The sequence below is a fragment of the Sparus aurata genome, chromosome 18 (genome assembly GCF_900880675.1).
Source record: "Sparus aurata chromosome 18, fSpaAur1.1, whole genome shotgun sequence".
Taxonomy (NCBI): Eukaryota; Metazoa; Chordata; class Actinopteri; order Spariformes; family Sparidae; genus Sparus; species Sparus aurata.
In genome coordinates, this window is record NC_044204.1 from 28,281,330 (window position 1) to 28,303,094 (window position 21,765).

At 41.3% G+C, this 21,765-nt stretch overlaps 3 protein-coding genes across 3 annotated transcripts in view; 1 reads left to right on the plus strand and 2 right to left on the minus strand.

The window, feature by feature from the left end:
- Window positions 1-17,168, minus strand: vegfba (vascular endothelial growth factor Ba). The gene is made up of 8 exons (XM_030395916.1): window positions 16,130-17,168; window positions 10,255-10,306; window positions 9,960-10,156; window positions 9,764-9,837; window positions 9,621-9,656; window positions 6,755-6,838; window positions 4,358-4,597; window positions 1-4,110 (listed from the first exon to the last, which is right to left on the minus strand). Exons 1-8 carry the CDS (start codon window positions 16,205-16,207, stop codon window positions 4,089-4,091), a joined length of 783 nt encoding a protein of 260 aa, XP_030251776.1. The 5' UTR covers window positions 16,208-17,168; the 3' UTR covers window positions 1-4,088.
- nudt22 (nudix (nucleoside diphosphate linked moiety X)-type motif 22) overlaps window positions 15,459-21,765 on the plus strand; it is a 15,380-nt gene continuing 9,073 nt past the window's right edge. Inside the window, exon 1 of the mRNA XM_030395914.1 lies at window positions 15,459-15,502. The gene's annotated coding sequence lies outside the window, so the exon portion shown is untranslated. The remainder of the gene's footprint in view (window positions 15,503-21,765) is intronic.
- dnajc4 (DnaJ (Hsp40) homolog, subfamily C, member 4) overlaps window positions 19,067-21,765 on the minus strand; it is a 5,909-nt gene continuing 3,210 nt past the window's right edge. Inside the window, exons 6-8 of the mRNA XM_030395915.1 lie at window positions 21,546-21,713; window positions 21,081-21,167; window positions 19,067-20,978 (exon numbers count right to left, since the gene is read on the minus strand). Coding sequence (XP_030251775.1) covers window positions 20,882-20,978; window positions 21,081-21,167; window positions 21,546-21,713 — 352 coding nt within the window. The 3' untranslated portion in view covers window positions 19,067-20,881. The remainder of the gene's footprint in view (window positions 20,979-21,080; window positions 21,168-21,545; window positions 21,714-21,765) is intronic.

Below are 21,765 nucleotides of genomic sequence, written 5' to 3' on the forward strand. Positions count from 1 at the left end.
TTTATATGAAAAATAAGACATTTCCTTTAATAACATCTGTAACATCACGGTTGTATCCTGGTATCATTTTTCAATATACTTCACGATGCAGTATACACTTTTTATGGGGACATTGAATCGACTAGTTGGCATTTATATACTAATACAACATAAAACTGCATTGTTTTCTACAAAGACATCATAAAAGGGCACAAATGGTGTAGCAGCAAAAAAAGAGTGTAGTTTTTTTTTTTCTTTATACATAGGCTACAGTAGTACAATGTATTAGCAGAGTACAGCTGCTAAAATGAATTTACAAATACATCTCTAAAGAATGCATTACGTCATAGACAAGGTCACGGCTGGATATTAGAGATTATAAAATGTTATATAGTTTAGTAAGGGGTCTCTATAGGCTAAGACACTGGAGGCTAGAACAGAGCTACCTTTACAGTACAATGTAGACTGTGTCGATACAAAGCACACTGATGTTTCATACTGACTCGGGACGTTTGAATATTAGCGTGTCCAAGCTGTTTATCCTAATGTTGTTATCTTGATCTAATATTTTCTGGTGGAATGCTTGCTTTAACTATTCAGTATTGTAAAATAAAGGAAAATTTGGTCACAAGAAGATACAAGTCGAGCCCCAGAGGCCCTCCAAAAGGTATCGGTGCACCTCAACTTTTTTTGGATGGAATGTATTTGAGAGGTCGTACATGTCTTTGTGAGAGTGGAGCTTTTCAATCTAAGTCTGTTGGCTCCTTAAGATCTGTCTTCAACAGAAGTCTTTATTTTTTCCAGTGGACTGATGGACAGTATATGCTTTGCAATCTCAAACACAAGTGCAATCTGTACTGAGGTTCAGGGACTCTTAGGGTTTCCCAAAACATTTGTTTGCTTGTTCCCAAAACGCAATATCATCGAGAAACGCAGGTTAGAACATTAGGGGAAAAAATTAAAGGGAATCGTTTGGATATTTGGGAATAATGTTTATTGGCTTTCTTGCTGAAGGTCAGAAGAGAGGATTGATACTAATCTCATGTCTGTCTAGTAAATACTCTGGCTAAATCCACAGCTGGTTAGCTTAGCTTCGCATAAAGACTGGCAACAAGGGGAAACAGGTTGGCTGGCTCCATCCAAAAGTAACAAAAGCTGCCTACGTGCACCTCGAAATCTCAGTATACATTGCTTGTTAAATCCATATAAAAACTGAACTGTCAAATTGACTATTTGTCATTTAAAAGGGGGTTTATGTGCCAGACTATTTCGTGACTGACAGCAGTGACTTCTTGGAGTGTCTGCTGGTTAAAAACATTCAGAGCCAACAAATACTTCAGCACATAAAAACCCATAAAACCACAACTTGTCGTTTTCACACTTTTTTCAACAAAGAAACTGAGTTTGAAGGCCCAGATGCAACAAATTAACATGAAAGAATTAGCCAATTGAGTTTGCTTAGCAGGCTGAAAAGCTGCCAACAAGGGCCGACTAGTGCCAACAGTCGGGACTCAGCAGAAACTATGTCCTCTACGACCAAATACATGAATTTTTCTTTACCTTTAGACAGAGCATAATTAGCTGTTACCCCCTGTTTCCAGTGTTTATGCAAAGCTAAGCTAACCGACTGCTAACTCCAGCGTCATATATACTGTACAGACATGACATCTCACAACTCATGTGACTCTCAGCAAGAAAGTTGCAAAATGCTCACTCTCCTCCTTTAAAGCCAAAAATGGTCACCAGGACTTTGAGGCTACAAACGCTTTGAGAAACCGTTTCCTGTTCCACATTATCACACAGTGTCTAGGTCTGTACGCAGAAGACCAGTTAGTTCAGTTCTCCTCTTACGAAAAACGCTTCCCTTCGGATTACTAAAGACACACACATAAAACTCCTATAGGATCCTTTAAACCAGTGACAATCACCACAGATCTGCTGCAGCTCCACATCTCTACAATGGAGAATATGCTTATTGCCAAATGTAAATGAAATACATCGTTATCACAAAAGAGGTCTGAAATAACACAGAGAAAAGTAACAACAATGCTCTAATACTTGGCCATTAATATGTTATGATATAGAGGTAGTGATTGAAGCATTGATTGACAATAATACCAAACACTGAACAAAGGACTCGAGCGTGGAAAATAATAATCTCATCTCACGGGAGTATAAATACAGAGCTTATCACACCAGCCGCAGAAACAAAGTTCTGTTGCTCGCGGCTGGCACACAAATAATTCAGACTCTAGACTGCGGGGAAAGTACAGACATGAATCATGGCATTTCAAAGCTACTATTTGTCATGAAGCTAAGACGTCACTGGCAAAATGTTCTCAGTAAATTTAGCATGGGACAAAGGACTCCGTGACCCGCCATTATGGCTCCTCTGAGCTCTGGCTGCAGCCCGTCACGCTGACTGACAAGCTGCTCGAAAACCTCATCCTTTCTGAAACAGTCACAGTTCAAATCCCCGGTCCCACACGGCAGCCAAGCAGTCATGAACTAACATGGAGTTAAACCGTGAGATCCAGTCAGAATATAAACAAGTTATGTTCCAAATGAATAATGCTCTTTCTGTCCCGCCTCTAACATGCAACAAAAACAGCCATGTTTTCCTTTCACTGCACTGGGACAGCTATTTGCTTGGTTTGTGTGTGCTGCGGACAACACTGCCCCACTGATTGTTTGAATTACACATTATAATGTATATAATCTCCCATCGGTGGCCTGTGTGAGCCGTCTCTGTTTAAATTCAATACATTTGGGTATCGGTTTAGATGGCGAGTGCGCACATAGCCGGCCACCCAGAGTGACTCTTTATGCAGACGGATTAAAGATGAACAGAAACAAAACAAAGACACATTCTGCAATATAGAATATCTTTCCAATCGACTTGACAGAATTATAATAAAATATAAAACAGAGGCATGTAATACAATTTTAAATGAAGACTTTGCAGTAAATTGCAAATATAAACAACAGACATATTTGCACACTTGGTGTGGCACAAACAAAAGCTTATGGCTACCTGCATTCATTTCACATTGCATGTGTGTGTAAATAAGCGTGTGTGTGTGTGTGTGTGTGTGTGTGTGTTTGAGTGTGTGTGTGCCTGCTATAGCACAGAGCGAGTGTGTCTCTGCTTTTGCGGTGTCGTCTGTGTTCCTGGTATTATAAGTGTGAATGTTTGTGTGTGAAGCAGTGGACAGCCGCCAGGCCTCATTATTGTCATTCTCCTCACTGCCTAAAAGAGAGGCAAAGAGAGGCAAAGCGGCTGCTTTCAATCGAGGAGCCGAGGAAGGATGGAGACAAAAGGCCCAAATTAAACAAATGCTGGAAAGCGGCTTGGAGAGCCAGCCCGTGGTCATGCACTTTGAATGAGAGAGAACGGCTGCAGGGATAACCCATCTGGTTCTTTCAGTGGGGAGACCACACAGATCTCGCTCCATCCCAGCATTCAGCTGAACTATAGGTCCACGCACACTGGGGTGCCAGTTCATGTGCATGTCCTGTGTCCTTCTGGGATGTCTGAGTGTGGACGTGTCCATCTGTAATCTGTTGCAGTTGTTTTTTAAATCCTTCGCACAAAAATTGGTCTTGACTTCCCCATGGAATAACAAATCACAACTTCCAGTGAGGCATCAATATGTATGACATCTGCGTATGACGGATCCACTTCATGTCAACTGTTTCTACTGACTTATTGTATTTATAAGTTCAACGCAGACCAAAAGAACTTCTCACAGCAAGGCGGGTCTCTCAGAGTTGCCATTTCATCCCTCCACTCATGGAGATGTGTTTTGCGAGTCTACATGTCTGAACACGCATGTGCATGTGGACTGACAGAAGCTCTGCTACAGAACCAAAGAGGTGGTGAGATGTTTGTCTGCACACACACAAGCAGAGGCTGTAATGCTGCACTTGTTGCTAAACTATAGAGCGCTACATCAAGTTCCTGCACGTGCTTCCATCAATATTTCCTTCAGTCTGAGGTACTGGCTGTCCAAGAGTCCATATGTTCCATGGCACTGATGCTGGGAGTGGGCGATGAATCAGCAGGGTATGTAGGACACAAGGAGGTGAAAAGAAAGTGGGAGGACACATCAAGTCCTCATGGCATCACACCTGGAACAATAAACAATATAGAGAGAGAGGGTTTCAGTGTGAATTCTTGTTTGACAGTTACAGGAATGATTCTCACACGTATGATGGATTCTTTGTGCCGTGACAAAGTCAGCATGTACGTGTACTTTTTCTTGGCAGAAGCTCTTGTCTAAAACAACTTACATTATGAGCCGTACCTGCCATATGAGATACAGCTGCTGCCAGAAAACCAACAGATCTTTATTGTAACGGCTGTGTGTGGACTGACCTGCAGCGTTGAGGGTTGAGCCTTCGGTTCTTCCGGCTGCAGCTCTCAGCGCTGATGGTGCAGCGGCACTGACAAGACGTCTCATCCAGAACCCACTTCCTCCCTCTGCAAGGGCGGCAATGAGGCCTCGTAGATGGCGTCGGAGGGGGAGACGAAGAGGGAGAGACACTGGTAGGAGGAGGTGATGGAGGAGGAGGAGGAGGAGAGGATGGTGGAGGGAGAGTTGGGGCAACATGGGTCCTGGATGTAAGAGGGGTTTAAGAACGGTGTGGTTTAGCTGCAGAATTCATGATAAATTGATTAAGAGTTTAAACTAAAAGCAATTATTCTGTAAATGCTGGTTACATCCAATAAATAAAGTTATATTTAAGTATAAGTCTACAGCCATGCAAGCAGCTATGTTAGGCTGAGACGTCACAATGCTAGCGACTTATATGTTCGCCATCTTTGTTTAGTGTGTTACCATGCTAACATTTGCTTATTAGCACTAAACTCAAAGTAGCGCTGAGGCTGATGGGAATGCCATTAGATTGGGCAAAGTTTTAATATATCTTAAGGGAGGTATGAATGTCTGAACCAACTTTCATGATGATGACAATCTTACCAGTGATTATAAAGACACTTCATTTAAAAAACACAAACGTCCTCCTTGTGGTCGTGCTGCTGAAAAGGTCAGAGGTCATCTTATTGTGCCGACTTCGACCTCAGGCGATCATGAATGTAACAACAGTCAATATTTCAGTCTGTGCCAGTGGCGGTGAGTCGACAGACTGTCGTAGCATGAGATCAATACAGGGTCTACAAGATTTTGCTACTGATTCCGAAACCACGTCACCAGCATGGTTAAAATAAAATGCTTTGTTTAAACATTGTCACAGTGCCAGTCTGAGACAAGCCCACACAATGCAGTGTGTGGGAGATGTGTGACTAATATGGGATACTGTTTCCTTTTCTGCTAACAAACTTTCTGCTCTTTCTCGTCGGTCTGTCTCATGTCCGTTACCATGACTATGGTCACTCGGCTGCCTTTGAGGCCGTCAGTTTCTCCTCCAGACTCTCTGTACTTTCTGAGTCTGAGAAAGTTCTCTACGTCAGTTGGTCCATTAACTGGAGCTGGTTCTGCCCCAGTCTTCCCGGGAGTCTGGCAGTCTTAATGAAGTAACTTAATGAGGCAGAGAGGGGCCATCTTTGTTCACATCCCGATGACCACGCCTGCCGCTGGCATAGACAGAGAAGGTGGCATTTGGGAGCAAATTACACAGATTTCACCCCTGCCAGCGTCTGAATAAAGCCTGTTCTGAGTGATGGATGGGTGTTGAGGGACGTCACACCCAGACCGAGCCACCTCTGGCCCCCAGAGGCCGGAAAAGACTGACAGCGAAGTGAAGGGGAAGCGGATGGAAAAAGAGAGTGCTAACTCTGGCTGAATCAGCTCACCTGATCTGTGTAACAGGTTAAAGGGTGACTTCAGTATTGTTGTGTCTAAATGACTAGTCGAAACAACAATATTTAAATTGGTTCGCAATTGAGCAAAGGCACTTAAGTCACCAGCCGTGAAACGGGCTGCAATGAAATAAACCTTTAATTCATGTGAGATGAAAATACGCTGGCTCTGTCTTCTCTGAAGTCCGTCCTCTCTCTGCCGCCTAATATTTGAACATCTAACTCAGTTAGTGAGGAGTTTTGAGGTGGGTTTTACTTTGTTTCTGTCAAGTTTGAATGAACTGTATTTTACATAGATAAAATGAACATTAAGCAAATGGAGTCAGGTCACTGGGATCACCGGGATCAAAATGATGGCTGATGCTGGTTAAACAAAATGGATCTGAGGCAAAAACAAGCGCCTTTAGTGGACGCACATTGACCGCAGGGATGCAGAGAGTCACCATTGAGGACCAATGTCCAAAATTGTTGTCCTCATTAAACACAAAAACATAACATGATAAGTTTAATAGCTTCAAAGTGCTTTTTTCTTGTATATTTCTTGCTGACCTTTTTAACAGCAAGAGTTGTAAATTACAGAAAAAATAAAAGTCACATAACTGATTACAATGACTATCAAATACAAATGACTAGATGATATACAGTGTTGTTGTTATACACCTTTTGTCTTTTGTATTACACAGAGGTAAGTCCCAGAGGTGGTGTGTGTGTGTGTGTGTGTGTGTGTGTGCGTGTGTGTGTGTGTGTGTGTGTGTGTGTGTGTGTGTGTGTGTGCGTGTGTGTGTGTGACCTTGACTGCTGTGGCTGTAAAACAAATTGTCCTTCAGAAATAATACAGACTAGATAACCCAGTTTGTTTTTTCTAATCCAAACACTCACACTGATGATGACATAAACGTAAGGTTTGTAACTGGGTCAAAAAAAAAAAACGTGTGAACTTATTTTTTTACATACACAGCTCCGATGGCCCCGGCTGTCTTCTGTCTGGACTTTCCCCTCTCCTTCTTCTTGTCTTTTCTTGTTGGCTTCAGATGCGGCCTGGGAATATAAGACACACAAAATGACACAAAAGTTTGAGTGAATATACTTAATGAACCCGACAGTATACGTCCCTGTTGAATGTTTGTATTTCCTCACTTACTCTTTGATGTGACATTTTCTTATTTAAATCATCATTGAGTCTGTTTTCTACTCAGGCAAAGTCCCTGTGCAGTAGCTTTTAACATCTGAAAATGATGCCAACTTCTTCTTTTAAAGCAATAAAAGGGCTTTAAAAAGAAAAACAAGTTTATATCACATTTTGTATCTGCGCTTAATTATCTGAAAATGTCAAACAGCACCCAGTCCCAATATATCTCATCTCATAATTGTGTTAATAAAGCCCCAACACAAACATCCAGACCTTCAAAAAACACAATAAATCTCCTTTTCAAAACAGGAAACTCACTGTGGTTTCAGAGTTTGGTGACTTTCAACTGAGCATCACATCCTCTACATTCTCTTGTAAATAATTTCTAACGTCAACAGGCTCATTTCTAAAAAGTAACTTATGATATTTGTCTGTATTTGTATTCCTTTTTTGCAACTTTATCCAGCTTTGCATTATGTTTCTTATGTATCAGTGATATGGATTCTGTTACTCAATGGCTTTTTAACATTTTCTCACATGATGTACATTCAAAATATCAGTCGTAACATGAGGTAGGTTCTCATTGATTGTTTGGTCTTTATTGAGATAGGAGGAGATTGACCAGAACCATAACAAATACAAGAAAATGAATAACAAATAGGAAAAAACATGCAAATGCAAAACACAAATACTCTGATGACAGTTAATTATAAACAATAGTCAGGAGGGCAAAATTCAAGCGGACACAAACGCTCCAGAAGAGGTTCTGAGTTGAGTTTTAAATGAGTTTGGGGAATGCGCTGATCGAAGGGAGGGTGGGAGATTGTTCCAAAGTTTATGGGCCTTGACTGCAAAGGCGCGGCCACCGCTGAGTCTGTAGTTGGATCATGTTGATTCCTATTTAATTATATTTTGGGGCGATGTCCAGCCATCTATCCTCTTTATCTTTTTAAGTTTCCAGCCTCTACTGAGCCAAATCTATTTTACTTTGATAAATGCTGGTGTCCTCAACAGCAAAGTACATCTGCACACAGATGGGCACAGTGTTAACCAGCTTAGCTCTGACATTATTAACTGCTGCTGTTGTCTTTGGAGCACTAATTTACAATCATGGATGCGTGACTCGGCTCCATGACTCTGTGAGACAGCACATGGCAGCGGAGATAAAATCATCACTATGGTGACAACAGGATGCGGGCTGTCCCAGGGGATGCTGGGAAAGAGTCACACAGATGCTAACTCACTAAGGGGCACACACATAAACACGCAGAAACAAATATTCACACACACACAAAAAAACGTTCAGATTAATACTAAAACATAGAGAATGTACACATGCGGACATACAGTATGGGTAGAGATTCAGCAAAACCAAACAGTCATATAGACACATAAACCCTAAACACAAACTGTACACACACATACACACACATACATCGGAATCCTTTATTTATGTCCGCGCACTAACAGGAAGCAGGGGGACATAAACATTAAAGATGCAATCATATGATTGTCCTGTTGGACCTGCCAGTATGAGGTACACAAACAAACATCAGGGATCCAACAGAAATGTTCCCTTCACAGTGTACAGCTGTTAGTCCCAGCTGACCGTCAACCAGACCTGCACAGCAGAGTGTCTACAGCATGAACGAGAATGTTTCATTGTCCAAAACTAAAACAACAAAATCACAATTCTATCCTGTTTTAGTCCACACAGTGTGCCTGGTTTGAGTCCACCTGTTCAACTATCTCATAAAGGTATAAAAGTAGGATTTTTGTGGTTGGGTAATGAAGTGGTTAGCACTGTCGCCTCACATCAACAAGGTTAGTGACTCAAAGTTGCCTGTCAGTGTGAATGTGAGCATGAATTGTTGTTTTCTCTGTGATGAGCTGGCAATCTGTCCAGGGTGTACTCCACTTACTGGCCAATGTCAGCAGGAAGTCCCCAGTTGCTACCCTCTATAGCGGGGGTTCCCTCACTTTTTCTCTTGGGGGGCCCAAACTGACATGACAGGCCACAGGCCAATCTTCCTGCACATAGCGTCAGGAACACACGATTATAAATAATGTATTGATGGTAATGCCGTTGCAACAAATGACTGTTTTGGAAATCTGTTGACAGTTGCCTGAAGAAAAGCATTGTATTAACTCACTTTTGGGCATTTGCTGTTCAAATGCACCACTCAAACAAGGTTGAGCACATCTATTCTTCACTGTGCTTAATCATTATTCAACCTGGAAAGCAAACACTGACATTTAATGTGTTGATTTTTTTGTTTTCCTGCATGTAAAAGGTGAGACTTGGGCCTGAGATGTTAGACTTTTGCAGCAAGGAAGAGTTTTCCAAATCTTCCAAACAACCAAAATGACAAAACATTTGAAACTGATGAAAGCTGCTTGCCACAGATAATAAATAAGAGAAAAAGTATCCTTTTTCCACACTATTAAGCCATTCGAGGCTCTGTGGGCTTCATCAGGGCTGTCTTTGACTGAAACGCTCCTCAGATTACCTCTGCCGCATCAACAACATCAACAGCAGAATAATAAGAGCATCATTAGTGGACATGGCTGCACAGAGAGGGTTTAATAAAGTCATTAAAGATGACAGAATGTGAGATTTTACGTCAACAACTCACCCACACACAATTAAACATGACCAGAAAAAGTGAGATTAACATCCAGAGCTGTTACCTTGTGGATGGTGTTGGATGAAACTCTTCTTTTAACCTGCACATGGATAAAACAGGTGGTGTCAGTGGAAGGTGCAGTGAGGTCAGGAAACAACAGGTAAATCATACATCTCTGAACATGACATCGATTGTGTGTTTCATTACCTGCACTCACACTGGCTGTGCTCGACGAAGGGCAGCTCGATGAGCTCGTGTTTCATGAAGGAAGTTCTCATCAGCTTTACACAGATAAGAAGAAATGTCATGTTAAACTGCGAACATCCTCTCACTGTTTTCATTACTCATCTGCTGTTCTACACTGAGGCAGGTTGGGGTTTAGAGTGTGTCTGTGTGTCTGTACCTCCATGGTGAGTGTGTGTGTGAGCGAGGGAACACACTCCAGGGCCTCGTCAGCGCAGCAGCCACCACATCGCCTCACCGACACACAGGACGGGACAAAAAGATGGTGTGTCTCCCCCGGCAACTCCCGCCAAACCTCCACCAGAGTGTCCCGAGGCTCACAGCCACTCCGCGAATAAACCTCCAACCACCGCCGTACTGGTGGAGAAAGCAGAGACACAGACAAATCAATACAGTCATCATCTTATCGATCATCCCCATGAAGTCGTGCAGGACTCTTTGTAGAAACAGCGTACCTTCTCGACCTTCCCTGGATTTTGGGGAGTCTGCCGGCCGCCAGTGAGCAAGCTGAAGGGAGACAAAAAAAGTCATGGAAAAGTTAATGTGAATGCCCTCTTCCGATAAGTTTAGAGTTTCGCGGTCAAGCTGACCTGTTAGATAGCGTTCAGCATTGCACTTTAGAGTCATGAGTGTGTGGAAATGTCAAACAAGGATGTAGTGAACAGTGAATCACAATGGGTGATTAAGAACTTTGGTAGGTCATCATCAAAGAAAAACTAAATAATCTTCTATATCCAGCGTCATAAAAAGTATCCTCAAGTAGTCTCTGTGCAGTACTTGAGTAAATTAGTTAGTTAGATTCCATCACTATCAATATCTAGTATGAGTTTATGTATTTGAGTTTTATTCTGTTCGCTCACTTCCTTCCTCACTCTCTGACTTATCATCTGATGTGTCCCAGAAGTTACAGCACCAGGCAACCGTATTAAATGCACAGTTGCCTTAAGTTTATATCGTTATTCATTTAAATAAAGTAAAGTCTACCTTAAAAATGTGTCCAACAATGTAATATTGGAAATACCTGCTGCTATTCATCAATAACTATAATTGTTTTTTTTGCTGTTACCAGAAAATCTAACTCCTGACATCCTGCCTGCAGCCGCCTGTTTGACATTGTTGTAAAATTGTAAAAAAGCTGCTGGTGCATAACAGCAGATCAAAGTATTTCCTGTTAATGAATACCACAATACTTCACACCTGGCATCCTAACATGAAAAGCTCAATAATGCATCAGGAGGAAAGACAGAACTCTGAACTTTGATACATGTTAGAAAGTAAGAGTGGGCCAACAACAGGAGGCCAACTACATCACGTGCCTCATTTTAGGCTGTATTATGACACATTTCCTGTGTATGAGGGAGACCATTGGTCCATTTGAGCGTGTAGCTGAAAATGTCTGTGTTCTATGTTTTTGAATGTTTTCCACCTGCTACCTTTGACCTGAAGTCTATCACCTGATTACAGCGTTTGAAACACTTTCAGTAGCCTCGCAGTGGGACATAGTGAGAGTGTCTGCCACCGAATTTCTCAACAACAAACTATTACAGTCATGATTACAGCTTGAGGAAAGACACTTAATGGTATTATATAAAATAAGCTGAAGGTTTAACCTCTTCAGCTCTTTTTATGTCACTTCATGTTGTCTGTATGTAGTTTTACTCTCACATGTAGTTCCCTGCATTCACCTCTGGGAGGTATAAAACCCTGGTGCTGAAAAATAACAGTATATTAAATCAAGATAGAATTTTGGGGTAAATATTTTACATTTCTACTCCACTACATCACAGAGGCAAGTAGTGTTCTTTTCACTCCACCGCACGTATTTTACAGCTATAGTTAGTTTGCAGATTAAAGTGGATGCAGACAACTCCTCCTCCACCCCGAGCATTCCCAAGTGTATTATTGTTGGGGTCAATGTTGGAAAGAATACCAGCTCACTTTCTGTTTTTCTCACAGTAGCAACTACCAACAACAGGCAGCAAGACATGAGTTCATTCACAACATTTGGTCAAAAGTGAAGACAGAAATGGCACCAGGCTGCCCGCCTGATTGGATCCACCATTTTCCTGAGAGATTTTGTGCCAGATGACAGACAAAATTGCAAAGTGAAAGTGAGGTTTATGAAAACAAGGATATGCCGATGGTGCAAATATACTACAGCCATTACATTGTGCAATTAACTTTTACTTCATAATGATTACTGTATGGGTAACTCTATGTCTCGGATTTATGATATCTTACTGTTTGTAGCCTCGCCGTCGTTTGACCCTCTTAAATAAAAATGGAGGATGACTTTGTGAGACGATTTCAGGTGAAGCCTGGAGGTCAGCCAGGGCTGGGATCCACACAACCTACATTGTGATTCAGTTTAAAATACTTCACAGAGTCAACCTGTCTAGAAAAAGGCTTGCACAATTTTCTCCAGAATTTAACCCAACCTGTCAGCAATGTAGCCGAGACCCAGCAACCCTTTTCCAGTTATTTTAGACATGCCTTTGGGGCAAAAATCTTTGAAACATCCTCATACATAAGTAATAAGGCCATAGACCCAGAGCCCAATTTTCCAATATTTGGCTTGACTCACAGAGATCTGAGACTCTCCTGAGCCCAGAACCAAGCTCTGGCCTTTTCTTCACTGTAAGAAATATGCCTCATTTTGCACAACTGGAAATCTGACCTCCCCCCTTTGCATAGCCACTGGGTTGATGAGGTAATGGCTCACTTGAAGCTGGAAAAGCTTAGATTTGCAACTCAGGGACCGGCTAATGAATTGTATGCATGGCTACCATTCCTGGATTGTTAAAACAATGTTTTTAAATTTAAAACATATAATTTAATGCCTAACTTAATGTGGGGCGGCTGTAGCTCAGTGCAGTTGGCACCCTGTGGGGCAGCCTCTGCCATCAGTAAGGGTCCTGCAATGAGCTGGCGACTCATTCAGGGTGTACCCTGGCCTTCGCCCATGAGTAGAACTGGATTTGGCCCCAGTAAGCCCGGCAACCCCTCAGGGGGATAAAAAGCGGCAACATCCCGCAACCCTCATGGAAAAGCGGAAAAGAAAACGAAACGAAATGAAATTTAATATCTGGCCCCTGATGAAAAAAAACATTGTATGATTGGGAATACCAATATCTCATAAATAACAGCAAATATTTTACAGAAATTCATTAAAACAATTGTGTTTAACTTTGTTCTCTCCTCTCTTATCAATCGTCTAAGAGCTGTCAGAATTATCTTATGACCCAATGGAAGGGCCCAGACCTCAGGTTGGGTACCACTACCCTAAACCTAACTGCATGTAAACTAGTGCTGCTTACACATTAATCAGTATTTACAATCAAATAATATCATATACCGTTATTTAATTTGAATGCATGACTGTATATAGCTACATAATATAAATTACTTTTACTTATAAGAATGTTTTCAACGTCGTATTGGTAATTTCTACTATGGTAAAGGATTTGAACTCATATTACACTCCTGATAGAACACACAGAACAAGAACCTCAACTTTATAGCTCTGTTTCTCTCTAACACACACACACACACACACACACACACACACACACACACACACACACACACACACACACACACACACAGCCGTTACTGGACCTATGTGTGTGAAGACCAAGGCCACTTGCAAGGGAATGTAGACTTTGTCCAGTTACCCCCCTTTGACTGCTCCACCCCCTTCTGCCCACACATACACACACACACTGATTTGGCTCACATTGATTCTGAGTTAAGCTGGGAATGAGGCCATTTTGTGACTGGTGGGATGTAAGCTTGAGTAAGTGTGTCTTTTCTGTATCACTCTTTGAGACGAGGATAAGATTACCTCCGTTTGGCAGCTATCTATGAGGAGCTGGCACACACAGTCACACACACACACACACACTCCTGAGTGCCATCCCAGTGCCATCTGCACTAGTATTGATGTCCGTCTACCATGTCTAACATGTCTAACTCCCAACCACTCCCAGGGCACAGAGTACAGATGGGCCAAGTGTGTGTGTCCTACACTGTCTCTCTCACACTGAGCTTCATCACAACAGGAGGAAACGAATGACCCCTTTTTTTCCAATTAGCAGTCAGGGTAGCAGACAGCATGAAAGCAGAGAGTCTCAGGTGAAAGAAAGCAGCTGCGAGCAGGTGAGGAGGCCTTCTAGTGCACGCTGCTGTGTGTCATGTAGTGTCTAGGATGATGCATCACTAAAACCCACAGTCACGAGCAGCACAAAGTCAGGGCTGGATCCCACACGGCAGCACAGTACTGCCTGTTCCTGATAGAAGTCTCCAGACATAAATAAAAAACCAGCACATGCAGGTCTCTCCATGTATGTGTGCCTGAAGGTGTGTGTGTGAGAGTGTGGGAGGAAAATGAGCCCATTCCACATCAAGGACCATATCAGTACAATCATTTTATCATCACTTTTGATTGATAGCTATAATAAAGCTGTTTTTAAAAGGACACAAAGCAAAACATCAAGTCCATAAAAAAATTACTGGTAGGCCACAACTTTCTAATGAGGTACTCTTTATAACTGTCTTTTTTGTAGGCTACTATTTTCATTATTTTCAAATAGACTTAATCAATAAAATGATCCACAATCCATAAAAAAAAGATAATTATTGGCTTTATTACATTTTAATAATTCATGTGCTAATGCTTTATATATCAGTTATAAGTCATTACTTAGAACTTTTGGGGTGTCAATTGCTTTAAAAAAGCAGTACTTTGGCTCTGATGTCACATCCCTTTCTGTCTGTAGTCTCCACTATGTGGTCTTACGCAACGTCCCGCCCACAACACTATTTGATTGGTTACAAGTCACAAGTAACAGCCCATCAACACTAAATAATATGAATCTGCAAATAACTAAAATGATCCAATTAAGAGAGGTATAAGTTTAAAGTAGCAGAAAATGGAGATACGCAAGTAAAGTAACTCAAAATTGAACTGAAGTTGAAATACAGTACTTGAGTAAACTTGAGTATCACTGGTTATTCTCAACTTTAACACTAAGATTTGTGTTTTTACTGCTAATTTTTATGGGTTCCAAATATTGCTAATTAGTCTGTTTGATTACTAATAATCGGGATCCATACAGGTGCTGATTAAACCATATTGGTTGACCCCTTTTTAAAATAATAGTTCAACGCTTGAAAAATGCACTTAATTGCTTTCTTACCTAGAGTTAGATGACAAGAATGATCCCACGCTCATGTCTTCCATTTTAAATATGAAGCTACATAAACGCAGCCTGTTAGCTTAACCTAGCTTAGGTTAGCACAAAACGTTGAAACAGCTAAATTAAAGTTAAAATCTGCCTAACAGTTCCTCTAAATCCCAATAATTAACATGTTTTATCCTATTGCTGTAAAGCTCATAAAAACGATGTGCAAAAAGGACAATTCACAGTTTTATGGGTTTTTTATACCAGCGTTTCTTTGGGCAAAATGGTTGCTAAGCAACTATTGGAGAATACAGAAAGTGACAAGTGACTTACACAAAAAATGTTTGTAAGGCTTCATTTCTGTACGAATTATAAACAGATACAAAAAGCTAATTAGAGAGCTTTAGGTGTGCTTGTATGCATATTTTATTACCTTTGGATGAGCTAAGCTAGCTGTTTTTCAGTTCCCGGTCTTAAACTAAGCTAACCTGAGTGGCTGCTTCTTCTCCTCAAACCCTCGGTAAGAACACAAATACTTGTATTTCGCAAAATGGCGAACTATTCCCTTAATTTTTAATCGTTAATGAATGGACGTCTGGTCCAGATGTCCAAAAAAAACTTTTGCCTAAAAATAATTACTCACATAATGGCCATTGGAGGGGGTCTTTCTGACGAATTAAGAGCTAGTTAGCTAAAAAGACCAAGTAACAGTTAGCTTAAATGCTATTCAACCTGCCAACGCAGAGGTTTTTCTTGTGATTCCTTCATAATTGATCTACAACGCTTTGGTACATTATAACCCAGTTGTAGTGTATAAACTGTGTACAAAGTGCTTTTACTAGTGAGATAAGACAATAAACACCAACATGTCACATAGAGATAAAGAGCGCTAAACAAATCAAAACAACCTACACGGTTGTAATAGTGGATTTTCGTGTCACTGGACCTCAAGTGACAGGTGTCATTGACCTAGGGGCTAACTTCCACTGAAGGTTTAAGTCCCACATGTTCCCCAGCACACCAAATCCCCTCGGAAAGGATATAACTTTATGCCAATCAAGTGACAATCTATATAAGCTGGAGCTAAACCGCACAGGCCAATGACCACTTGAGACACGCAGTCTTTTTAGGTCAAATACATACATACCTTGGCATGGGACGTCGGTATTCTGGTGAGCAGCAGGAATTGAAACATTCCTAGAATAACTTGAAGCATAATCCCCATTGTGCAGGAGTCCAAGGGGCACGCAAAAATATTTTTGGACCAATCCAAAAACGAATAGAAGATGGTGTCCTTCTTCCTTTTCTGATCAATCGTCCGATTAAAGACGCAGAAATCCCGCTTTTTATTCTCCAGACTCCCCTTCTTGAAAGGACACCCAGGGTGGCATCCTCGGTGCTGGAAACATAACTTAATCTTGTTGCATTTGAAACTAAATGATTGTCTAAACTCTGCCAGGCGTCAGTTCTTGATAAGTCTAATTATAGTTTATTATATTATCTTAATCCGCGAGACACAGCTGTCTGAAATAACACTCCCTAACATAAAGACAGGAAATGTGCCGTTCTCCAGTAATAATTTAATACCTGGCCGTGGTATCATAACCTTGAAATCCAGATTTTCTTAATGAGACTTGTTTAAACTTTGAGAGATTCATGTATTTCAGGGCACCGTCAGTCTACTGGTCCTGCTCCCATTGAACCGGTCTGGGGGTCCGGGTGGCGTGACTGGAGGATCATCCAGATTCCCGCTGAAACGTGGTGCGATCATCAAAATCCTCTGTGAGGCTGAAAAATAAATTCACATCATCCAGTCACAGGACGTTTTTTATCCGGTAAAGATCCGACGCTTTGGTCCGACGTGCAGAGGGACAGTGCGACATATTCCGCTCCCCGGCTCGGTCACAGTCTCTCAACACAGTCGCTCCCCCTGAAAATATGACGTCTCCTCTCCAGGCGCATCTTCCCGTTTTTTTTTTTATCCTCTTATAAATATGACTAGAATAACATCCTCCACTGACACGGCAAGCGCAGCTACAACAGAGCCGGCAGAGCAGCAGCCGGCGGACAGTCAGAGAGGTCTGCAAAGGTAGCAGTGTTCATTTGTTGTGATCGGCTTCCTCATTTCCTTTGCCCTTGAGACGCACGCAGCGTAACCATTGCGCTGCCAACTTTTTCCAAACAGGACAGGCGCACTGAATACAGGTGCAGCCTCTCTATTGGTCTTAAAGCAAGGGGGGGTCAGGGGGCCTCCAGGGGCCCCTTGCAAGTGGGTAGCAGGGCTGTAACTGCCACTGAGGACACAGAGGTCATGTCCAAGATATTATTTTCTTAAAATTAGGATTTTTTTGCTTGTGTATTGGATTAATCCACTATTCTTGTAATTAAAGAGCTGAAACAAGTGAAAAGATATGTTATAGACAATTAGCCCAAATAAAGGAAACACGAAGAAGACAAATTGATGTATAAATTATAATGATTTGCATGACGCCCTTTATGAATACACTTAAATTTCACTTACTTTTTGGAAAGTAAAAAGTATTTATCCCCCAAAGTTGTATTATAAGCAATGTGCAGGAGCCTACATGTTGGGTTATAACAATTAATTACATCAATAACAACAATTATCTTCTTGATAACGTTTTAAAGGATACAAGATACAGGATAAAAAAATTAATATTCACCACATGCCGATGAAAAGTCAGGTGAAGTTTTGTAGTAAATGCAAATGACAGTATTTGAAATAAATTTGGGATGTTGGGGCTTCTGGAGACTTGGATTACACTGGATGAGCTGTATGAAGCCATTTTGTCTTTTTTCTTCTTTTTTTTACATTGTAAAACAAGTCTCCATCTACTTCAGCTGTTTTAGAGAATGAGAATTGCTGTGAAGCTCCGGAAATGTATTGTGGACTACAAAACTTCACCCAACTTTCCATCGGCTTCAGGGTGAGATGCTGACTGAACTTACATTTTTGGGTGAACTTAGCCTTCAAATCTCTCAGGAAGCTATGACATCACGAACAATGACCTTCAATTACCTCAAATTTCAGGACAGAATCTCATCAAAGAAGGCAGTATGGTGTGAAAAGTCTGAGGTTCAACTTGTGGTAAATTATTTTCCTTCCCACTCTGTCTGTGTCTGTCTGTAGTTTTCCAAGAGGACATACATGTCAGAAACACAGTGTGCTATTCCAGTGCATGATTTGACACACTTTCCCCTCTGCAGCTCATTAAACTAAAGATAAAAGTCAATTAAAAATGTCTTTATAGCTGTGTTTATAGCTATTCTGTGTAGCGCTGTAGATGCCTCTCTCATCAAGCTTGTCTTCCAACAGTGTGTGTGTGTGAGTGTGTGTGTGTGTGTGTAGGAATGCCAACACCAGAATCTCAGTCATTATGGTGTGTTTGGGTTATGACAGGGCACTCACACGCCACATGAGGGTGAGGGTGTCTGTAAGCTATGCAGGGATGTGTTATCTCTTAGGACAAGAGGGAAAAGGCAATATCATTCCTTCAAACGTAACTCACATGAAAGTTCCGTTCATTCTTGTTCATGTATTCCTAACAAAAACACCTGTTTTCCATGATGTCACCAGCAAACAAATGCTATGCACCCAGGATGTTCTTATGTGAATGTGAATGTAAATATGCAAATAAACATCTGTAAAGTTCAGTGTTCGGTTAATCACATCTGCAGCAGATTACAGGTTTACAAGAGCAGTTCCAATTCACAAAATATGACCTCTGAGATCATGGAAAAAAAACTTCTGAGTCCTAAGTGGGTTGATAAATAATTTTCTAATTAAAAACAACCCTGACCTGTCTGGGTGGTTGCTCATTAAAAGGCAACTGACGACATCTGGATCGCCTCCTGCAAACTCAGCCAGCGAGTGGCAGTGAACTTCATTGTAGAGAGATAGTGCTCAACTAGTTAAACCTTTACTAGGTGTGTTCTTAAATGAAATGGTAGGTAATATCAGCGAAGAATTCTTAATTTTTTTAAAAGTGGTGTCTGTCGTACTTCCCGTAATTCATAACTGGAATCAAACCATGTGTGAATAAGAGACAAAACAAGCAGTAAGTAATGATTGATGAGAAAAAGTTGATCTTTTAATCATTTCTCTTTGACAACCCTTCAGGTGAAGATGTAAGGCAGTTAAAAACAGACAGAACAAAGTCTCTAATATCTAAAAACTGGTGAGAGGCAAAATGGTAAAAGTTGGCTCTGTAGGAACATTCACCTGTAATTATAAACCCTTGTTGCATCCAATTTCCACATCTTCATAGCTTCAATAGTTATAGTTTGACAGTGAATACATTACTCTCTCACCCTTTTTAAATCATAAACGTTGATTGATTTCCATTTCTCACAAATTAACATTTCATAATGCGTTTGGCTGGAAATGCTGCAGTTACACAGTAAGTAACATACAGTCTCACCGGGGGGGAACAATGACCATGTGAACATGCACAATAGTTTTCCAAATGTAGAATTTTTCTGATTAAGACATGCAGGATATGCTGATATTATTCCAGTTTTAGGAGAATATTTTGCGCGTGTATACTCTGGACTCAGAATATGCACCTCAAATGAGTCATTTATGACAGCGTTTTTCAAGGCTTGGGATGAGACACATTCACTAAAGAAAAGTCTGCATTTCTAATCAGAAAGATTAACACAGTTCCTTTGAAAGTGGAAACTTTCTCCCCCTAGTGGTATTATTGTTGGCGGCGTTGTTGCAAAGACAACTGGGTCAGTTTTCACAAATAACACCACAGGACATAAGATTAGCTCATTCAGTCACTTAGTCTATGATAGGAATGGATCGGCACTCAGCCTTCCTCTTCCTGGGTGACCAAGTGCCTAGTGGCAGAGAAAAATGTGTAGCGATAGCGAGGTTAGAAGGGAACCAGTGTTAACACTGATGGCTTCATTATTGTACATCCATTATATTGTGTAATCAACATTTGCTTTTTAATGATATGATGAAGAGGTAAAACATGTCTGTTGCCAGTGTAAATATTGTGAAAGACTAGGATACAAACAGGTCTGTGTACATGCAAACATTTTGCAATGTTGGCCTTTTTCAAAAAGGCTGTTGAACAAATTAAACAGTGAGGTTTTGTAAATAAATCAGAGTATTCATTGTTGTGTATAAACGGGAATAACAGTGGAATATTTACTTTCATTGGCCATGTATTAAGCTTGGTGGGAATATTGCCCTTTTTTTGGGGGAAAAATGGCAAAAAACAGAATATTTTGTGCATGTTAACATTGTCAATGAGGAATTAAGATCCATATCTATTGAAACCTGGCAACCATTATCTCTGAAACTTTTGACTTTGCACCCTTCTCAATCAACCCTCTGAGGCTCACCTGAGAGAACATTACTGGAGCGTGCAACAAGAGGTATGAATTTAATACAAGGTTCTTTCAGCTTGAAATATATTGGCTTTACAGTCCGTTTCTTCTTGACTTGATAAACTCATCTCACTGTGATCTGTGAGCCCTGCATGCTCACAGAAATGAGGCTGAGGACGATAAATAACATGTTCCTGTGGCATCCTTTGAGGCAGTTTAACAGTGTTCATTATGGCTCTGAGAGGTTATTGTGCATACTGTAGCCGGATCCTTTTGATGATCCATCACTTCAAATATTCTACCAACTACAGGCGCCTCATCAGCCCGGTCCAGTCTGATAAACAGTTCAGTTTGTTCATGAAGAAACACTTGTACGACCAGATGAAACATTCCCACATCACACCCAAGTTCTGTTTGTCTTCAAGTGAGGACAAACACGGAGAAAAAAACTTTAAAATCCTAAAACTTGGAACCACATTTGTCCACCCACTGGGAGCTCAAACTCCATCATCACTGAGCACAGTTGGAGGCTCTTCTACTTGTCCTCTCCATCATTGCGGATTTTGTATTTCTCCAGAAACTCAGCATGCTTCTGCCGCAGGATTTCTGTCTGTTTCTTAAAACCGTTGGCTCTGGGAAACAGCATAGGAGAAACATTCAGACTCCAGATTTGAGCATCGTAAATGTACATTTCCCAGCCATATGTGGCATCAAACCGAAGAAAAACTACTCACTTGGCCCTCTCTTTGGACTCGTTGTAAATTTCTGTGATGACTCGATCTTTCTCGTCCATGAAGTTGTTGTGAACTTCCTCCAGTTTCCTGAACAAGTCGGAGAAACACTTGAGTCAAGACGCCCCTCGCAGAATAACTTTGCTTAACCTAAAAACTTGTTGCTCTGCAAGCGTTCTGTACGCTCAGTTGTATTTATGAGTTTGTGCAGCTGTTAAAACAGCTCCTCAGATCACAAAGTGACTCAGCAAAAACAAAAGTGGCACTGAGTCAGTGCGCGAAAACAAGGACACAAGCCATGAGGCCGTGTCAAGACACGTGGCACAGTGAAGCGTCTACAAACAATCCCATTCATCTGGATGTGAATGTGCAGCAAAGAAAACACATGCAAAATTGTAAAATGGCGACAGAGCTCAACGTCGAGACTTGAGCTGATCACACAGTGAGAATCGAGTCGCTTTTTCATACCTGAAGAAGACTACGTGGGCTCCGATGCTCAGCACCATAGTCAAGATGCAGTAGCCCACCAGGCGGAAGTTCCTCCTCCTCCTCTTCTGCCACTCCTCTGCCGTCATCTCCTGTGTCTGAGACTGACTAAACTGCTCCCAGTAACGCGTGTTATCCTGGGTATCCGTGCTGGTGGTAAAGCAGAAGGATCATGATCGGTGGCAATTAAAAACCAAAGGTG

Bases quoted from the DNA above. Each gene is read 5' to 3' on its own strand.
- vegfba (XM_030395916.1), bottom strand. From the start codon at position 16,207: ATGGGGATTATGCTTCAAGTTATTCTAGGAATGTTTCAATTCCTGCTG. The intron at 10,307-16,129 runs GTATGTATGTAT...GTCTCCCTTCAG, and splicing joins TACCGACGTCCCATGCCAAG to CTTGCTCACTGGCGGCCGGC. The intron at 4,598-6,754 runs GTATGTAAAAAA...TCTTACATCCAG, and splicing joins GCCGGGGCCATCGGAGCTGT to GACCCATGTTGCCCCAACTC.